The sequence below is a fragment of the Chamaea fasciata genome, unplaced genomic scaffold (assembly GCF_029207755.1).
Source record: "Chamaea fasciata isolate MVZ Bird 193981 ecotype frontalis unplaced genomic scaffold, bChaFas1.0.hap1 SCAF_16, whole genome shotgun sequence".
Lineage (NCBI taxonomy): Eukaryota > Metazoa > Chordata > Aves > Passeriformes > Sylviidae > Chamaea > Chamaea fasciata.
In genome coordinates, this window is record NW_027094101.1 from 9207892 (window position 1) to 9227507 (window position 19616).

Below are 19616 nucleotides of genomic sequence, written 5' to 3' on the forward strand. Positions count from 1 at the left end.
GGGCGCTGCGGGGTCCCCTGGAGGGCTTGGGGACATCAAGGTTAGCATGGCCTGGCACTGCAGAGTGTCCTGGTGGTCTTGGGGACATCAAGGACGGCACTGCAGGGTCTCCTGGAGGACTTGGGGACATCAAGGTTAGCATGGCCTGGCACTGCAAGGTCCCCTCATGGATTTGGGGACATCAAGGAGGGCACTGCAGAGTCCCCTCATGGACTTGGGGACATCAAGGTTAGCATGGCCTGGCTCTGCAGTGTCCCCTGGAGGACTTGGGGACATCAACACGGGCACGGCCTGGCACTGCAGAGTCCCCTCATGGACTTGGGGACATCAAGGAGAGCTCATGGAACACGTGGTGCCCCAGAAGCTCCAAGAAATGTACCCAGAGGGCCCTTCCCTGCTTTTCCCAGCTGGAAGTGCCAGGCCCTCACGGTGTCCTGCCGGATCCGAGGTTTGGGGCCGCTTTGGGTCCTCCAGGGAATGGTTTCCAGGCTTTGTCACCCCTCTGGCGACGCAGACCAACGCTAGGCCAGCTCTCATTCCCTTGTTAAGCCGGGTTTAAGGCTGCTCTGCCCTGCTGGGATCAGCTCCGAGCAGCAAACAGGCTCAGCTGGGAGCTCCGAGGATTCTTCAAGGGGATTTCTGACAGGAGAACGAGATTTCTTCAGAGTTTCATGCAAAAAAGGCGCCAGCCGTGCTCTGGAAACGGGCTCTGGTGTGCTGGGTGCTTTGTTTTCCCGTCCCTGAGCTGTCCCAGGGAGCCAGAACAGTCAGGAGCCCCTCAAACTCGGCCGGAAAGGAGAAAAAGCCAAGATTAGGGAAACATCTTGGGAAGGAATCAGCGTTCCCGTGACGTTTCCACCTCCCCAGCCGAGGAAACGTGCTGTAACCCGTCCGTGTGGTGTCAGTGCTGCTGGCCCCGGCGTCCTGGGGAGGTTCTGGGTCCGTTCCTTGGGTCTGGGTGTAAGTCTGGGCTCAAAACTGCATCTCCAGAAATTAAACCCAGCTCAACCCCCTCCTGACTGGAGCGGTGTTGGCGCCTCAGTCCTGGAGGTTTTCCCCCAGTTTTCATAATTCCACGCTTCCGTTTATTCTGTTGGATGTGACGCTCACACTCCCAAAGCCGGGAACTCCCAGGACGGACCCAGAGCCCGGCTGGGACCAGGATTAATTCACTCCCAGGTTCCTCCCTGTGCCCCCCTGCCCTGGGCCACATTCCAAACCCCAGCACGGCCGGGTTTAACTGATCCGTGGATAAAATGAACTTTTCCCCTGGGTTTGGTGCGAGCTGGGCTGTGATTCCCACCGTTTCCCACCCGAAATGATCCCTCCTGGAAGCTCCAGAGTGGGAAATGACTGGAAAGGTCGAGGCTGGGGCAGGAAAATCTGCTGTGGAAAAAAAAAAAAAGGATTTGAATAAATAAAATCTCCCTTTAATTTTAATAAATTTCCCCTTTTCTGGGAAGGAGCTAAAGCCTGGTTTGAGCAGAGCAAAGAGAACTTCTCTCCGCTTTCCTTGGGATTTGATCAAATCCTTGGAATTAAAGCCAGGGAGGTTTTATCTGGGGGGAGCACACCCTGGAAAAGGGGCAGATGAAGCTGGGCCTTGTTTTCCACACGGCCCAGACCAATCCCAGCTCTGTTCCCGCTCCCCCAGGTCAGGATTGGGATCCCAATTCCCAGAAAACAGGAATCCCCGCCAGCCCACCCAACATTCCCCTTGGTCATGCTCCATCACATTTAAGGAGCAAATTTAGGAAAGCTCTCAATGCTCCAATTCCCAGGAAAATTCCCTTTCCAACCAGGGAATTCAGAGCCATGGGAATACTGCTTTGGAGGAATCTTTTCCCAGCCCAAGGAATATTTTTTCCTGGGATTTTCTGGGATTTTCTGGGATTTCTGGAATTTTTTTTCTTGCAGCTCCTGCAGACCATCTCTCCCAGATCCTCGCAGCCTTTGGGGATTCCCGCCCCCATCCTAAAAAAATTCCTTCCCCATCCTAAAAAACCACAAAATCTTTCCTCATCCCTGCCCTGTGCCTCGAGAAGCTCCGTTGGCTTTTCCCTGAATTCCCCAGCCGCCGTTCCCGGGCTTTTCCTGGCAGCTCGGCAGCGGGACTTTGAGGAGCCAGCCGAGCTGCCAACGTCCTCGCACACATCCCATCAAAACATGTCATCCTTCCACAAAGACTGACAAATTCCCGGGAAAAATCTGTCCTCCCAGCCAGCCCTTCCCGGGAAGCTGCAGACAGCATCGACACTCCCCAAATCTCCCCCTTTTTAAATTTTATTTTATTTATTTTTTTTTATTCACACATTCCAGCCCCAATCCCTCAGCCTCCCAGGGATTGACTGACATCTTTAATACCTCGACAGACAATCCTTATAAAATTCCAGCTTATTCAGCTTTTCCTTTGATTCAGCCGAGGATTCCAAATGTTGGCTCTGCTCTGCTGAAATAATAAAACAAAAAAACAACAAAACCCCCCACAAAAAAAACCCCAAAATACTAAAAAAACCCCACAAAACAAAAAAATTCACCCACGGGAAGATGATGGGAAATTCGCCCGTTGTCCACCCGGCCTTCAAGAGGTGGAAAAAAAAATCACTTGGATAAAATAAAAACTGAAATAAAATAATAAATTTTAAAAAATGAACTGGAATTTCAGCTATGAATATTCAACGAGACCCACGGAATAAAGGGAATTCCAACTGCTGGATACCGAAGGATGTGAAGAAAAAAAAAAAGGAAAAAAAATCCGCCTTTGGGATCCAGGAGCAGCTTCCTTCAGGGATTCACTTTTTATTCCATGAAAAATGGGTTTAATTGAAGGGGGAAAATGGTGGATTCAGTTTGGATGAGTGGCGTTAGGAGACAGGAATTCCGAAGGGAGATTCCAGGTGGGCATCTCAGAGGGACTGGGATTCATGGACTTCACTGGGCACCTCCATGGAATCCTCTGCCTTTGGGATCTCTCCTGGCTGCTCTCCCAGGCAGGAGAATCCCAGGGATGTGCCTGAAGTGTGGAATTTATCCCGGGATTTATCCATGGATTGAGGGCAGGCCACACACGGAATTTTTGCTGCTTCCCTCTTTAACCCGCAGTTAAAGGCAGAGCCCTCGGTTCCCTGGGACGGGATTATCCCTGGCATCCAAACATTCCCCGGGACACCGAGTCCTGGCCCAGCTCTGATCCATCAGCAGCATCCTTAAAAACTGCAAATTCCCAGTTCCCGGTGCCTTTCCCTGCTCCTGGGAGCTGCAGCCGGGGCAGGGGTGGCTGATTTCATTCCTGTGATTCATTCCCAGGATGTTTTATTTCAAATAAAATAAAAAAGGAAATAAGAATAAAAAAACAAACTGGGATTTCTGGTTCAGGCTCCAGCTATGGATATTCAATGAGATCCATGGAATAAAGGGAATTCCAGCTGCTGGATACCAAAGGGTGTGAAGGAAAAAAAAAGGATAAAATCCATCTTTGGGATCCAGGACCCATTTAATCCCGTATTTCATCCCCCAAAATCTCATTCGGGATCCATTTTATCCATCTCCAGCCCCTGGAATTCCTCATCTGCTCCCTCTCCTGCTTTTCCTGGCCGGTTCATTCCCGCCCCTTTGGGTGTTGTTGGGAGAACTCCATGGAAATCGGGCGCCGTTGCCATGGGATGAGCGACACTCCGGGGTTCCTGTGTTCCCTCTCCCCTCTCCAGCGGCGATCCCGGCACATTTAATCCTCCTCCCTGCCCAGCATTCCCGGGAAAGGCGCCGGAGGTGGAGCTGCCCCCGCTGGTCCCTTCTCCCCATTATTGGGATTATCCCGTTGCCTCGGCCCGGGGATGAACCCGCGGGGATTTTTTCCGACAGGGAAAACAGCAGCCCTTGGGAAAAGCTGGGAATGGCCGGTCCTGGCCTGCTGGGATGGGAGGAATTCCCGTCGGGATTTGAGGCTGGATGCAAACGCAGCCCAGCCCTGGGAGTGCGGTGAGCTGGGAATTATCAGGGAAGAGTTTTCCCTTCTCCTGCCGTGGATCCTCTCTGCTGGTCGGGTTTGGGGTTTAAAATCCCTGGCGCATCCCTCTGGGATGGGAGATCCCCTGGAGGATCCCAGATTTATATTCCAGAGGGAAATTTGGGGCTTTTCCTCGGCCTGCTCCAGAGGTGAAGCCCACCACGGTGGAAGAAAATAAAGGATAAAAACCCCTCCGAGGCCTCAGGGACTTTATGCTCTCCTGGCTTTCCCCAGAAAAACAGAGAATCGTGGAATGGTTTGGATTGGGAGGGACCTAAAGCTCATCCCATTCCAAGCCCTGCCATGAGCAGGAACAATTTCCACTATCCCAGGGTGATCCATGCACTGGCCTTGGGCACTTCCAGGGGTGGGGCAGAAATCCTGGGCACAATTCCCAAATCCAGGAGGAACAACAGAGCCAGGCAGCACAAATCCCATGTACAATTCCTGATTCCAAGAACCAGGGAACACAAATCCCATGTACAATTCCCAAATCCAAGATCCAGGGAGCACAATTCCCACAGTTCCCAATTCCAAGAGCCAGGGAATACAAATCCTGTGCACAATTCCCAATTCCAAAAGTCAGGGAACACAAATCCCGTGCACAGTTCCCAATTCCAAGTGCCAGGGAGCACAAATCCCGTGCACAGTTCCCAATTCAGCACAAATCCCATCCACAATTCCCGATTCCAAGCGCCAGGGAACACAAACCCCACAGCTCCTGCCTCACCCGGGCAGAAGCTCTGGCTCCGTGGTGACAGCCGCTCCCCTGGGCAGGGTAATTAATTAATTATGCATTCCCAGAATTAATGAGAGCGTCCTGTTTGCATCCCTGTCCCGGTTTTTGTTGGGTTTTTTTGGTTTTTTTCCACAGATCCCAGCCCCATATGCCGGGTGCCAGACGGGGCTGACAGCCCCACATCCCACACCGGGAATTGTTTGGTTTTCTGCGCCTGCCTCCTGACAGGAATCGGGGGCATTTTCCAGGAATTAATTCACGGCCCTCGCTGCCGTTTGGATTTTTCCGGCACGTTTTCAGGGGAGGGAAAAGCAGATCCGCGGATGTGTGACCTGATAAAAAACCCGGAGCTGAGCTGGGGCCGCACAGACAGAGCCAGGAACTGGGAATGGATCCCTGGGATCACGGGATCGCAGACGTGAGGAAAAGATCTCTGGCTGCACTGAGCCCATCCCGGTCCAATTTTTAATTTTACAAATTAAAATTATATATTTTTTTAAATTATCATTTTAGCCAGCGTCTTTTCAATCCTGGGGGAAAAAAAAAAAACAAACAGGATTCTGACTTTAAAAGGGATGAAAAGCCAGAAAAACAAAGGAAAAAAAAATGATCCGGTGGGGGAATTGTTTTGGATTCTGGCTTGCATGGAGAAGGGGAGATGATTCCAATGGGATTCCCCGGGAATTCACGGGCTCTGTGCGCTGGGTTTTGGATCACCAAAACCCCAAATCCGGCGGCAGTTCCTCACTTTCCTTCCTGCACATGGAATTTCACTCCTGCAGCATCCCAGCCCGGAGGCAGCAGCCGGGGATTTGTTTCCAGAACCATCCAGAGAGGAAGCAATCCCTCGGAGAGCCGATCTTAATGCGATTTTCCCCCTGGAAACAGCATTAGGCTGTCATTCCCAAGGTCTGGCAGGAATAGCTGGGTGCCCAAATCTCCGCAGCAGCTTTTTTTTCGGCTGGAATACAAATGCAGCCGTGGAAAAAAACATCCCCAGGTTTGGGAAATTGGGAAGCAAAACCCTCCTCATCCCAGGTATCCAGCTCATCCTCCCGCTTTGCCCGTTCCTGAGGGGATGAAACTCTTCCCACGTCTCTGCTGGGGCTGAATCCAGCCCTGCAAGGACACAAATCCCAGAGTTTTCCCCACGGGAAGGTCCTGCCCCATCAGAATCCCGGGGATTTTTATTGGGAAGTCTGGGAGAGAGCAGGAAACCTCCCAAAATGAAGCAAGGAAAAGGTGCTGAGGGCAGAGAGCGCTCATGGATTGGGCCTGGATGCTGCCAGGAAAAATGAAAACACCCTGGAAAATCAGGAGAATGAGGAATCCTCAGGATTTACAGGAACAGAGCACAGGGCAAGAAGAGGGAACCCCAACAATGGATCCCACCTCTCATCCTGGGGAAGGATGGAGATTCCCAGCCCGTCCTGACTTTGGGAATTGTCATTCCCAGCCCATCCTGACGTTGGGAATTGCCATTCCCAGCCTGTCCTGGTTTGGGAATTGGCATTTTCAGTCTATCCAGAGTTTGGGAATTGTTATCCCCAGCCTGTCCAGACTTTGGGAATTGACATTCCTGGGTTTGGGGATCGCCATTCCCAGTCTATCCTGATTTGGGAATTATCATTCCCAGCCTGCAGAGAGGGTTTGAGAATTACCATTCCCAGCCTGTCCAGAGTTTGGGAATTCCCATTCCTGGGTTTGGGAATTGCCATTCCCAACCTATCCATGGTTTTGGAATCGCCATTCCCAGCCTGTCCAGAGTTTGGGAATCGCCATTCCCAGCCTGTCCTGGTTTGGGAATCGCCATTCCCAGCGTTCAGGGAAGGTGTGGAAGGCCAAAGTCTCCCTGCAGGCTTTTAGCCGGGATTGCTCCCTGGCTCGGAAGCGCTCCCTCTGTTTGCTTTCCCACTTTCCCCTCCCATCTCCTGCCTTTTCTCCCGATCCTTGGGAGCGGGCAGATCCTTGCCGGAGTCATTAAATCCCATTCCGCTCATCCAGGGCCAATCCATTAGCCTGATCCGTTGCCTGGTTTCCTTATCGGCCCCGATGTTTATCTGGCTGTTCCCGTCGTAAATCCAAAGTTTTCCTCCTGGAGAGGAAGGGAAGAGTTTGCCCAAGGCACCGGGTGCCTGTTGTTATTCCCGAGAAAAAAAAAAAATCCATCCAGAGGGATGAAACCACACCCAGACAGGATCTTTATCCCCAAAATGGGCTGGGAATGAGGGATCGTGGCGTTCCCGGGATAGAGGGAGCGGAAAACCACTGAGCAGAGGAGGTTTAAGTCGGATTTGAGGGATTCCAGCCCTGGGAAAAGGGATTTTAAATGGTGGCAGTGGGAAAATCATCGGACGTTTTAGAGATTCCAATTAATTCTCAAAAAAAAAAAAAATCCCTCGGCAGGCTGAGATTCCCGGTGGTTTTTAGGCCACCGGGATCCTGTGGGCACCCTTTGGGATTTTTGCCCCTGGAATTGAGCTTAATGATTTCCCTCTTTATCCCCAAAACAGAGTGGGAGGAGACGGGAACGAGGGATCGTGGCATTCCCGGGGCAGAGGGGGCTGAAGGAGCAGAGCTGGGCAGGTTTAAGTTGGATTTTTATGGAAATTTCCTTCCCAAAAGGGGTGTCCAACCCTGGAGAAACAATTGAAAATGTGGCAGTTCCAGTTTTTCCCCCCGAAAACCTCGGCAAGTCGAGATTCCTGGCGGATTTTAGGCTGTCAGGGATAATTTGGATCCCTTTGGATGCTTGGAAAAGTCGTTGTGCCCTTGGAATCGACGTGGATTTAATGATTTCTCTGCTCCTGGCACTGAGCTGAGTCACGAGGGCTCCAAAATCCAAATTATCTCTCCCGGAGATGTGTTTATTCAGGGATAAAAATGAGGGGATTTTTTTGCTGCTTCCCGGGAGAAAGGGAATTCTCTGGAATTCCACGGGTTGAACACGTTCTGGGTGGGCTTTTTTCCATCCCCTGGCAATAATCAGGGAATTTTAAAATCATGAAAATTTCCTAGGTTTCCTTTTCAGGATGCAGGATGAGGGAAGCAGGAGCACATTCGAGGTTTCAAGGCTTGGGATCCATTTTTATCCGGAATTTTCTACTTTAAAGTCCCAAATTTCAGGAAAATTGGGAGATCTTGAATATTTAGGATTGATTTAGAGGGAAAGGAGTTGGCGACAGCTTCCTTCTGGGAATTCTTTGGATTAAAGGAGCTAAAATTGTCCCCAGAGGTTTTTCCAGGGTCACTGTGGTGCTTTTAGATAGGGAATGAGGAAAAACTTATGGAAAAACTTACGGAAAAATTTATGAAAAAGAGAGAAACAACTGCAGGTACTGAAAGCAAAAATCTTTATTTCAGCTACTTTTCCCAAAGCTGGGGGAGGTGAGATCCATGGAAGCGTTTTCCTGGCAAGAATTTCCCTGGATTCTTCATACAAAAGGTTTGGGAAGCAAAGGAGAGATTGGGAAAAAGGAAAGGAAGAAATGGGATAAAATGATGAGGTTTTGATGCATGTACCACGGTTCTATCCATAAAATTTTTAGGAAAAAAAAATCCCAAATCCCTAAAACTCGCTGCTTGAAGAAAAGCTCCTTTGTTTTTCCAGTTTTTCCTCCCTTTTCCAGAAATAATGGTGCTCCAAGATGGGAATTTCTGGGGGGGAAAAAGAACCCCCACCAAAATCCCTAATAATAATAATAATAATAATAATAATAATAATAATAATAATAAAAAATCCTTTTGGTTTCCAGCTTTCCCTCCATTTTCCAGAAATGTTGGGAATTTCCAGACAGGAGCACAGCCAGAAATCTCAGCTCGGCAAATCCCAAATTCCCACCGTTTCGTTCAATTGGGAAGCACATTCCCAGCCTGGCTGGGAACTTTTTCTGGGGAGTTTATCTCTGGAGCTCGTGCTTGTACCCAGCTCAGTTTCCCTGGAAAAGCTTTCCCCAATCCACGTGCTGTTCTTTCTCCAATTCCACCATTCTGCTGGAATCACGGAATACGACGCGGAAACCGGAAGTCGGGATTGATTCCCGTGCAAAATATGGATTTTAACACCAAAATTCCTGCCTGAGAGGAGCCAACCTGGTGCTGCTGAGGGAGGGGCTCTAATTAGCCCAGATTTTTGCAGGATTAACCAAATTCCTTAATTGGCACCTGGATAACCGCTCTGGTCCTTAGGGATAATTACTTTATCCTAACGACATCCTGATTATTGTATTCCTTCTCCAAAGCACAGCAAAGGAGGGAAATTTTCCTCCAAACTTGGCAAAGTTCTTGGGGGGGACGCTCCACAGGGAGGTGGGAATCTTCTGGAATTTTCTGTGCGGGTGGAAGAGTCGCCTTTGTCTGCACAGGGGTGGAAAACCGACCTTCCAAGGGCTGCAGATATTCCAAATGGAATACGAGGTGCAGGGAAAGGAGTGAAGTTATTTTGCTGCCAACTTGGCAGCTCTTCAGGGATGTTCCTGCACAGAGAGCTGGAAAACTTCAGGAATTCTCGTGCGGTCGGAGCAGCCCCCTCCGTCCATAAATGAGTGGGAAAAACCACCCTCGCGAGGGCTACAAATATTCCAAATGGAACGGGGGATGCAGAGAAAAAAAGGGACATTTTTGCTGTCAACTGGACAAACTCCGGGGATGTTTATTCCCAAAGGGAGTTGGGAACCCTCTGGAATTCTTGCAGAAGCTTGGATCCACCCAGACGTGGGAAAAACAACTCTTCCAGGGGCTGCACAGCTGTTCCAAAAGGAATTAGAGACGCGCTTCTAGAGGGAAGACACTGCTGGACGGCCCAAAGCCTTTCCCCGGGGCCGAGCAGCTCCTACTCCAGGGCGGGTTTGACCAGGTGCCCGTTGAAGACGACGTAAACGTCCGACTCCTCGCTGTAGATGGCGTTTTCCCTCTCCCTCTTGAACATCCTGACCCAAACCTCGTCCCCTTCCCGCAGCTCCAGCATCAGGCTCTGGCTCTGCATGACGCTCCTGTCGCCGGGCTGGGCGTACAGGACGGCCGCCGCCTCCTCGTTCCTCATCAGGTGCACGTAGGTCTCCTTGAAGTTCCAGGTGTGCACGTTGAGGCTGAAGTAGTAAACGCCCGGCACGTAGCAGAAGAACTTCCCGGTGAACATGTTGAAGTGCTGGTAGAGGTTGACGAATTCCGTGTCGAAGGTGACGTGCTGGAAGTAGTGGGAGCTGTGCAGGGCCCGGCGGCGGCCCACGGAGAAGGCGGCGAAGAGCTGCTTGCAGGAGTGGCCCTGGGGGCCCGGCTGGCCCTTCTGGCCCTTCCTCCCGCTCGGCCCGCGGGCTCCCGGCTCTCCCGCCTTCCCCGCGGCTCCCGGGGAGCCCCGCTCGCCCGGCTCGCCCTTCTCGCCTGCCGGGGACAGGGGAAAGGGTGTCAGGGACAAGGAGGGGAAGGACGGGTTCTGGGGACAGCGGCAGAGGAGGGGCTGGGGCGTTGTTGGACCAGCCTGGGGATGTTCGTCGGATATCAGGACCTTCCCAATTCCCAGAAGGATGAATCTGGGAATATTGCTCAGATATCAGCACCTTCCCAGTTCCCAGAAGGATTAACCTGGGAATATGGACCAGATACCAGAACCTTCCCAATTCCTCTGAGGAGGGATATCAACCAGATATCAGAACTTTTGCAATTCTCAGAAGGATTAATCAGGGAATATTGCTCAGATATCAGCACCTTCCCAGTTCCCAGAAGGATTAACCTGGGAATATGGACCAAATATCTGCACCTTCCCATTCCTCTGAAGGATTTAACCCAGGGATATTGATCAGGTATCAGAACCTTCTCAATTCCCAGAAGGATTTAACCCGGGGATTTTGGTCAGATATCAGAACCTTCCCATTCCTCTGAAGGCTTAATCTGGGAATGTTGGTCAGATATCAGCACCTTCCCAATTCCCAGGATTAACTCTGGGCCATGTTTGGGCCCCACCACATTTTGGGCACTCCTTGACCTTGTTTGGGGTGCCCCTTGACCCTGTTCTGGGCACATTTGGGCACCACCACATCCTGTGGACCCCTTGATTTTATTTTGGGCGCATTTTGGGCACAACTACATTTTGGGCACACCTTTCCCTTTGTTTGGGCACATTTTTGGCCACCCCTCGACCTTGTTTTGGCACTCTGGGGCACTTTTGGGCACCTTAACCTTGTTTTGGGCACCTTAACCTCGTTTTGGGCAACCACATTTTGGGCAAGCCTTGACCTGATTTTGAATTTTGGGCTGAATTCTTGCCGTAGGGAAGGAAGAGCAGCAAGGATGGGGCTGCACCCACCTTTGAGGATGGTGATGTCGATGGTGGGCCGGATTTTGGGCAGGGAATACTGGGGACGGGGGCTCATCCTGGCGGATCTCTGGGAGACGATGGACACGGGCTGCTCCGAGGGCCCGCAGCACCTGACGCACGACAGGCGCCGCCGGGGCAGCGCCGTGCCCAGCTGGGATCCGGCGTTCCCGGCCGAGAGCAGGAGCAGCAGGATCAGGGCGCTCATCCTCGATGGCAGGGGACACTCCTGGGGAGCAGAGGGAACACCAGCCGTTGACAATGAACACGTACCGCACGTAAACGCACATAACAATGAACATGTACCACCAGGCTTTGACGGCGTTTTAACCTCGCCATTTTCTGGGGCGTTTGGATCCCATCCCGGATTTTCAAGTGGGAATATCCGTGGGACAGCGCCTTGAAGGGATCCATTTGCAATGCTCACCTCAACTGATGTAACAGTTGAAAAAGAAGAGGAATTTTCTCTGGATCCTCGCTGACCCAGGCAGAAAATTCCTCTTTTTCCCCCATCTGAGGAATTTCTTTCCCCTGGGTTTCTCCCAGATTCAGCTCAATCCTTCCCTGGGAGCAGGTCAGCGAGAATCCAGAGAAAATTCCTCTGTTTTCCACATTTAAAGCATTTTTCCCCCCCGGATTTCTCCCAGAATCAGCTCCAATCCCTCCCTGGGAACAGGAGAAAAGAAGAGGAATTTTCTCTGGCTCCTCACTGCCCTGTTCCCAGGGAAGGATTGGAGCTGGAGATCCGCCACTCGTTCCCATTCCACGTGTAATTGGTGTCATTCCCCTGATTGCAGCGGAGCCTCACGGCTTTGTTCACCGTTCTTCTCTCAGCGGGGCCAAGCAGCGTGTCCAACGCAGAGCTCAAATCCGCCCGGCCAGGGTTTGCTGAGTTGATTGCCCGTTCCACCAACGCTGCCGCTGCTTCATCTATTTTCAGCCCTGAACCTTTTCGTCTAGCGAGCGTCCCCATAAACCCTAAAGAAGCTCCTCTCCCAAAGTGGTGCGAAATCGTGTTCAAACGGTCACAGCTGACCGAAAATCATAGTTTTCTCTCTGTGTTGAGGGAGAAAGTGAACGGTTTGTGGTAGGAGGGAAAGTGTTTGAAAGTTTCATTTTCCTTTCCTTCTTCTCTTTCCTCAGTGTGCGTTAATAAAATCTACCCGTTTTACTTTCAAGTTGAGCCCGTTTCACCTTTTTCTCCCCAAATCCGGTCTCCCAGTTAACAAACAAAATTCAGCAAACGTAAAACCACAACAGTTGCCCTCGTTTCTGTATTTTCCCTCCTCTGGATAACGCCGTGTCCGGCCGGGATCCGGCATTCCCGGCCGAGAGCGGGATCAGCAGGATCAGCTCAGCTCATCCTCGGGAGCAGCTGGAGAGGAGAAGGAACACAAACCATTAACGGGGCGATCCCGATCGAGGCCACCTGGCCACTGCTTTCCTTGGGGTTAATCATTGACGGCGCCCGGAGACTCCGGCTGGGAACGGCGCACCTCAGAGCACTGGAAAAGGCAATTCCCGGCTGGCATCGCCTGTGACAGCTGCCAAGGGACACCAGGTCAACAAAAGAACGGGGGGGAGGGGGGGAAATAAAAATCCCAAGCCAAACAAAACCTTTCTCCACTGGAAAAACTCTTGGAGCAACCCTTACGGGAAGGTCCTGGGGAAAAGAGAAAAGTGACGCGCTGCTGGTTGGTTTGGTGCCCCAGTGTCCCAAAAAATTCAAGATTAAGGGCAAAATACAGGTTTTAGATATATCTATTTTATATTTATATTTATCTATCTATTTATTTATATATTTATATAAAATTATTTTATATTAAATATTTATCTAAAATGTGTTCTATTTTATAAATATGTAAAATTATACATAAATTATGTAATAATGGAATGTATGCATGTAATATAATATAATATTATATAATAATGTATATTATATCCTATCACATTATAATATATTAATTTACATTATATTATAGCATATTATGTTTTGCTATACTATATTATACTATATTAAGAAACAATTACATATTTTTATATTAATATATAAATACATGTTTATTTATTAATTTATTTTAAAAGATGGAATTTTATTTAAATATACAGCCAAAACCTGTATATTTAAATGTGCACAATTATATATTTTTATATTAATCTATAAATATTTATTTATTTAGTTATTTATTTTTTAAAAATGGAATTTTATTTAAATATACAGCCAAAACCTGATTTTTTTTTTTTAATGAGGAAAAGCCCAGAAGGAAAACAAACCAAAAAAGAAACCAAAACCATTTCTATCTTTCAATGTTCCTCAGCAGCCTCTTGCTGGTGACTTCTTTCCCGTGGTTTATCCTTTCCCAGATTCTCTCCCGATCGGAATTCCCGTGTGTGTTTTCCAGTTTGATTTTCCCGTGTGCGGGATGGAAACCCAAAGAGCGAAGCGGGATTTGCTCCGCACAAACCCTGGGGTTTGGGATTCCTTTGTTATATTTTTTCATCTGCTCCTGGTGAGCCCCAGAAGGTTCTGGATGCCGGGAGAAATCCAGGAGAAAATGTCTCAGGTGAGGAAAAAAGAGGAATTTTCTCTGGCTCATTATTAACCTGTTCCTAAGGAAAGATTGGAGCTGATTCTGGGAGAAATCCAGGGAGAAAATTCCTCTTTTTCCCCCATCTGAGGAATTTCTTTCCCCTGGGTTTCTCCCAGATTCAGCTCAATCCTTCCCTGGGAGCAGGTCAGCGAGAATCCAGAGAAAATTCCTCTGTTTTCCACATTTAAAGCATTTTTCCCCCCGGATTTCTCCCAGAATCAGCTCCAATCCCTCCCTGGGAACAGGAGAAAAGAAGAGGAATTTTCTCTGGCTCCTCACTGCCCTGTTCCCAGGGAAGGATTGGAGCTGGAGATCCGCCACTCGTTCCCATTCCACGTGTAATTGGTGTCATTCCCCTGATTGCAGCGGAGCCTCATCCAGGACAGATTTCTTGGATTGAGGCCTCCGTTGATCTTCTCCAAAGTCCAATTAAGTGAGATGGACCCGGGCTGACCCGGGGCTGGGAATGGCTCCTCTTCCACCAGCTGGAATTCTTGGAATAGCTTGGGAAGGGGGTGCTGGGTGCCCTGGATTTCACTGGAAACCCAGGATTCGTGGATTTCATGGATTTCGTTCCAGAGGGAGAACTTCCAGCCTTGGAGCTGCTCCCCTTGGAACAAAATGAGCCAGAGGGGGGGAAAAAAAGGAGGGAAAACCTGTCAGGAGTGGGACTGGACCAGCATTCCTGGGAAATGTTTTCTTCCTGTTCTTCCCTGCTTCAAAATAAGTGTCAGTCACGCCGTTCCAGCTTCCTGGGAATCCAACAAATCCCTGTTAGCAGGAAAATAATGACTGACCTGAGTTCCACCAGGTCTGGAAATCCCTTTGGATCTGTGATTTTGTACCTCATTCCAGGAGCAGCTGGAGAAGGGATCGATCCCCTTTTTCCGTCAGCATCCATGGCCGGAATTCCACGTAATTCAATCCTTTTTAATTTCCGTTGATTTTTAAAGCCACCGTTGAGTTTCCGACCACGGGAGTGGAACCACGGGGAGATTCAAAGGGCAGAAAATCCTAAAAACCAGCCCAGGATGGACTCGATGGTCTGGGAGGGCTTTTCCCACCTCAGGAATTCCGGGATTCCTGCTGATATTTACCTTCCCGTTAATCCTAAGGCTTCACTTGGAAAAGAAATCCATGGCTCTCCTTGCTTGGAATTCATGGACAAGACCAGGCACTGTCCCTTTAAATTCGGGAATAAAACCCCACAGTTAAACCCAAAACCTCGATGGAAAACTCCGTTCCAGACATGGAAAATATTCCAGTTGTGCCTTTTTTTACCTTTCCTCTCCAGCCTCAAGCTCCTCACGGCTCCGGAGCTCCTCGGATGGGGAGCAGCAGGAATCGAGGCATCTTCAGATTTCCTGTGCTTCCTCTTGGAAAGGATTTCTCTGGGATTTGTTTGATTTTCTCCCCTCAGGAGGATCTAAAATTCCTTAGTGGGCAGCTCCTTGTGGAAAAACTGGAGGAGTTTTGTGCGTTTTCCAAGGGAAATGCCGCTGGATTCTCGTGGGACAAAATATCCCGGAGATCCTTCTGGAGCTGCTCCGTGGCAGAAGGGGTTTGAGGAGTCCCAGGCAGGAATATTTGTATCCCAAAAAGGAAGTGGGTTGGGAATTCCCGCTGCCTGAGGTGGTTGGAGGATGAGGCACATCCTTGTCCGGGGTGTTTATCCAACCCCGGGATGATGGAGAAGAGGGGCTGGAAGTGCTGCTGGGGCTGGGAGAGAGAGGCAGGAATGGAGGGAAAACCGGGATCCAGCCATGGAGACATCCAGGAGTGGAGCTGCATCTGGATTTGCAGTGCCTGGGTGAATATTTGTCCAGGCAATTTGCAGCTCCTTTCCCAATTATCCGGTTTATTTTGAATTTTCTGGTGGTTTTTTAGCCTGGGCCTGTTTCCATTGGGAGTGATTCCCTGAATTCCTCCGTCCTGGGAGGAGCCAGCCCTGAGCAGCGACCACTGGGGTGCTCAGCTGCTGGGAATTCACTGGGAATTCATCAGGAATTCATCAGGAATCCACCAGGAATCCCCCAGCAATGGGACGAGACGAGGTTCCCGAGGAAATATCCCTGCACACCGGGGGGATTGGATGGATTTTACACAATTCCACGGGGGTGCTGCGGGAGGACGGGCTGTGCCTGCATGGAAACATTCCCGTGCCCCTGGATTCCTGCAAATTCCCAAGGTTCCATCCTGCCACAGCAGGGGGGTGCCCGTGATTCCCAATGGAACACGGATGGGGAGCAGGAGGATATTTGTGATTCCCAAGAGAACAGTTTTCCCCTCTTTCCTTCTCTTTATCCCAAGGTTTCACCCTGTCCTGGGGCAGAGAGCAGGGGGATGTTCCCGATTCCCAAGGGAACAGGGACAGGGAGCAGGGGGATGTTCCCGATCCCCAAGGGAACAGGGACAGGGAGCAGCGGGATGTTCCCGATTCCCAAGGGAACAGGGACAGGGAGCAGGGGGATGTTCCCGATTCCCAAGGGAACAGGGACAGGGAGCCGGGGGATGTTCCCGATTCCCAAGGGAACAGGGACAGGGAGCAGCGGGATGTTCCCGATTCCCAAGGGAACAGGGACAGGGAGCAGGGGGATGTTCCCGATTGCCAAGGGAACAGGGACAGGGAGCAGGGGGATGTTCCCGATCCCCAAGGGAACAGGGACAGGGAGCAGGGGGATGTTCCCGATCCCCAAGGGAACAGGGACAGGGAGCAGGGGGATGTTCCCGATTGCCAAGGGAACAGGGACAGGGAGCAGGGGGATGTTCCCGATCCCCAAGGGAACAGGGACAGGGAGCCGGGGGATGTTCCCGATTCCCAAGGGAACAGCTCTCCCCTCTCCCCGTCTCCGTGTCCCTGGCCGCACTCTGCCTGCCGCCGTGTCCCGGCGTTGTCCCTGCTCCAGGCTGGGCGGCTCCCTGGCAGGATTCCCGGCTCCCGAGGCAGCGCAGGCGGTGATTCAGCAGGAGTTACAGTAAAAGTCATTCCCGGGCCAGTTTCTCCCTCGGGACAAACCCCCCTGATGGAAGCGGCCGGCACCGAGCGCTCCTTCACCCTTCCCCATGGAAAAGCGCCTTTCCCGGGATTTGCCAGTGCCGGGAATTCTGCCAGGAGCCCTCGGGTTGTTTTTTTTTTCCCTGCGGAGGGTCCCGGGTGGGATTTTCCCATCAGGATGAGCTGCCTGGATCCCTCCCGGCCACGCTCCCAATCCCAATCCCATCCCGGAGCCAGCGGCACATTCCAAAGGGCTGGAGAAGCGCAATTCCCGGAAAATTTCCAGGACTCCAGGAAATGGCTCCTTCCTGCCCTGGATCCATCGACGTCCCGCCGGGAAACGCTCCGTCCTGGGCTGCCCGGGGTGGAAAACGGGATCGGGAATTTTAATCGGGACAAATTAAAGCCAACCCAGCGTTCCCAAACCGCCTCATTCCTGCTTTTCCCGAGGAATGCGCACGGCAGGGTGGGAATGCTGTGATCCCGCGGGGGGGTTCGATCCCTTTATCCCGATCCCTGTAACTCACCTCGTCCCTCGGAATCTCTGGATTTTCCTTCCCTTGCTATTCCTGCTACTGCAGCTTCCGTGCCGGGATCCAAGACAAACACGGAAAGTCAGGCTGGATCCTTAGGAAAACTTGGCAAAAGGAATTTTCCCCCCCCCTTGGTTTTCTTTGCTTGCACCGACCTGTGCCGGGCTCCTGCACCTTTGTCCCGCTCTGCTTTCCTCGGGATTCGCTGCCAGTCTGGAATTTCTGCAGGGCCTCTCCCAGGGATGGAAATAAAAAAGTGGGAAAAAAAAAAATTGGGGATTTTAGAAAAAAAAAAAAAAAAAAAAGAGATGAAAAAACTCCACCACAGAACCCAAAACCACATCCAGAGTCCCAGCCAAGAGGGAAAGTGCTGGGATCACATGGAAAGAATTTTCCTTTGGGATGTTTCGGCATCTTTTAAAGCAGGAGAAAGGGGGAGAAAAAAAGGGAAAAAAGCCATTAAAAAATTCTCTGGGATTTGTGCACGAGCTGGAAAAGCGGGAATGGCTTTGTGCTGAAAGAGGGGAGATGTGGATGGGGTATTGGGAAGGAATTTTCCCCGGGAGGAGCTGGAATGGATTTCCCAGATTTGCTGTGGCTGCCCCTGGATGCCTGGGAGTGCCCAAGGCCAGGCTGGACGGGGCTTGGAGCAGCCCGGGATGGTGGGAATTGTGGACCTGGATCAGCCTGAAGGTCCCTCCCAACCCAAACCATTCCTGAATTCCACAATTTTCATGCCCACACTTTCTTACCCTTGGGAAAAACACTTGGAGGATTTATTTAAAGTCCCGTTGGGCTCTGAATTTATTTCCCCCATTCCGTTTTCCATTTCCTTTTTCCATTTCCTTTTTCCTTATTTCCCTCTCCCTGTTTCCAGCCTCTTCCCATTAATTGCAGGAGGGGTGGAAGTTCCAGGCATCCCAGGGCGGCTCCAGCATCATTCCCTCATTAGGGATGAGAAGGAAAAGGGAATTTTGGATCGGCCTGGGAACACCAGGAGGGAAAGGGGAATTTCTCCCTCTCTGTGCCCTTTCCCATTTATTTCCAGGTTGAAATTTTCCTTTCCCTGGAGTTTTCCTGATCCATCCCAGCAGGCAGCGAGGTGCTCACAGAAATTCCCGTTCTCCCAGTGCCCCCAGTGCTCTCAGTGCTCCCAGTTTCCCAATTCCCCAATTCCCAGTCCACCCAGTTCCCCAATTCCCAGAGTTCCCAGTGCTCCCAGTTCCCCAATTCTCCATTTGCCAGTGCTCCCAGTTCCCAGTGCTCCCAGTTTCCCCATTCCCCAGTTCCCAGTGCTCCCAGTTTTCCCAGTTCCCCAATTCCCAGTGCTCCCAGTGCTCCCAGCGCTGCCCGGAGCCCTGCAGCAGGGGTGGGGCTGTTTCCATGGAAAAGCTGACCCGGCTTTGGAACAGCTTTTCCAAATAAAAAGAAGGAAAACAACCTTTAGATCCACGGGTGGAGCCGGGATAAATAAGGGGGAAAATAATCCTGGGTGGATGAGTTTTGTGGGGAATGGTTTGGAATTGGTGGAGTTTAATGAAATGAAGTGCTGATGATTTTTTAATTAAAACCCTCCCCCAATTTTTAAATAGAAATAAATGAAAAAATTGAAAAGAAATAAGTATTTTTATAGGGGAAACATTTTATAAGGGAAATATTTTATAAGGGAATTATTTTCTGAACCAAATTGTTTTATAAGTAAAACACATTTGTAAATGAAATTTTTTATGAAGGAAATATTTTTATAAGGAAAATGCTCTCGTTAACGGAAAGACTTTTTATTGAAAAAGTAGAAAATTTGATTTTTTAACTGAAGAAAAAAAAAAAAGAGGATTTGGGGGGTCTGAAAACCTGGAAAACTGGTCCCAAACTCTCCAGGAATGGTCCAAATGGGAGCTTTTATTTTCCTCTGGATTTTATGTCAGCGGTGCCGGTGTCTCCAGAATAAACAGGATTTCTGCCTCTCGGAATGGCAGCTTTCTCTTTGGGAATAATAATCCCATTCAGGGGAAGATATTCCTGTTTGCACAGTGGATTTACAGAGCTCGGGTTTGGCCGTGTGGGAGGAAAAAAAAGGACAAAAACAAAAAATCAGCGCAGAAAAATGAGGAATCCAAAAAAGAGGGAATACAATGATAACCAGGCAGGAGAAAGGAGAAAATTGGGAATGTTCCCCTGGAGAAAGGAAGGTCTGGACACCCTGGAGAGGCTGCAGGGAAGGGACAGGAAAAGTGGGAATGGATTCACAGCTCTAAAATCCTCCTCGTGAATTCCCGGACTTGGAGCAGGGAAAATCCAGGTGAACAAACAAAGGAGCTTCTCCAAGGAGAATTTGTGACACAAAAACCGGGAATGCGGGATTTGCTGTTGTCTCTTGGAATGTTTGATTAAATCCATGGCGGGTTTCTTTTTATCCGAGCTATGATATTCCATAGAATTCCA

The 19616-nt window shown here is 50.2% G+C and overlaps 1 protein-coding gene across 1 annotated transcript; it reads right to left on the reverse strand.

The window, feature by feature from the left end:
• Positions 1 to 9576: 9576 nt before the first annotated feature.
• C1QTNF8 (C1q and TNF related 8) lies at positions 9577 to 17517 on the reverse strand. The gene is given in 4 exon segments (XM_066198161.1): positions 9577 to 10124; positions 11047 to 11284; positions 17169 to 17393; positions 17395 to 17517. Coding segments are annotated over 4 exon segments (1134 nt in total).
• Between the last annotated feature and the right edge of the window lie 2099 nt (positions 17518 to 19616).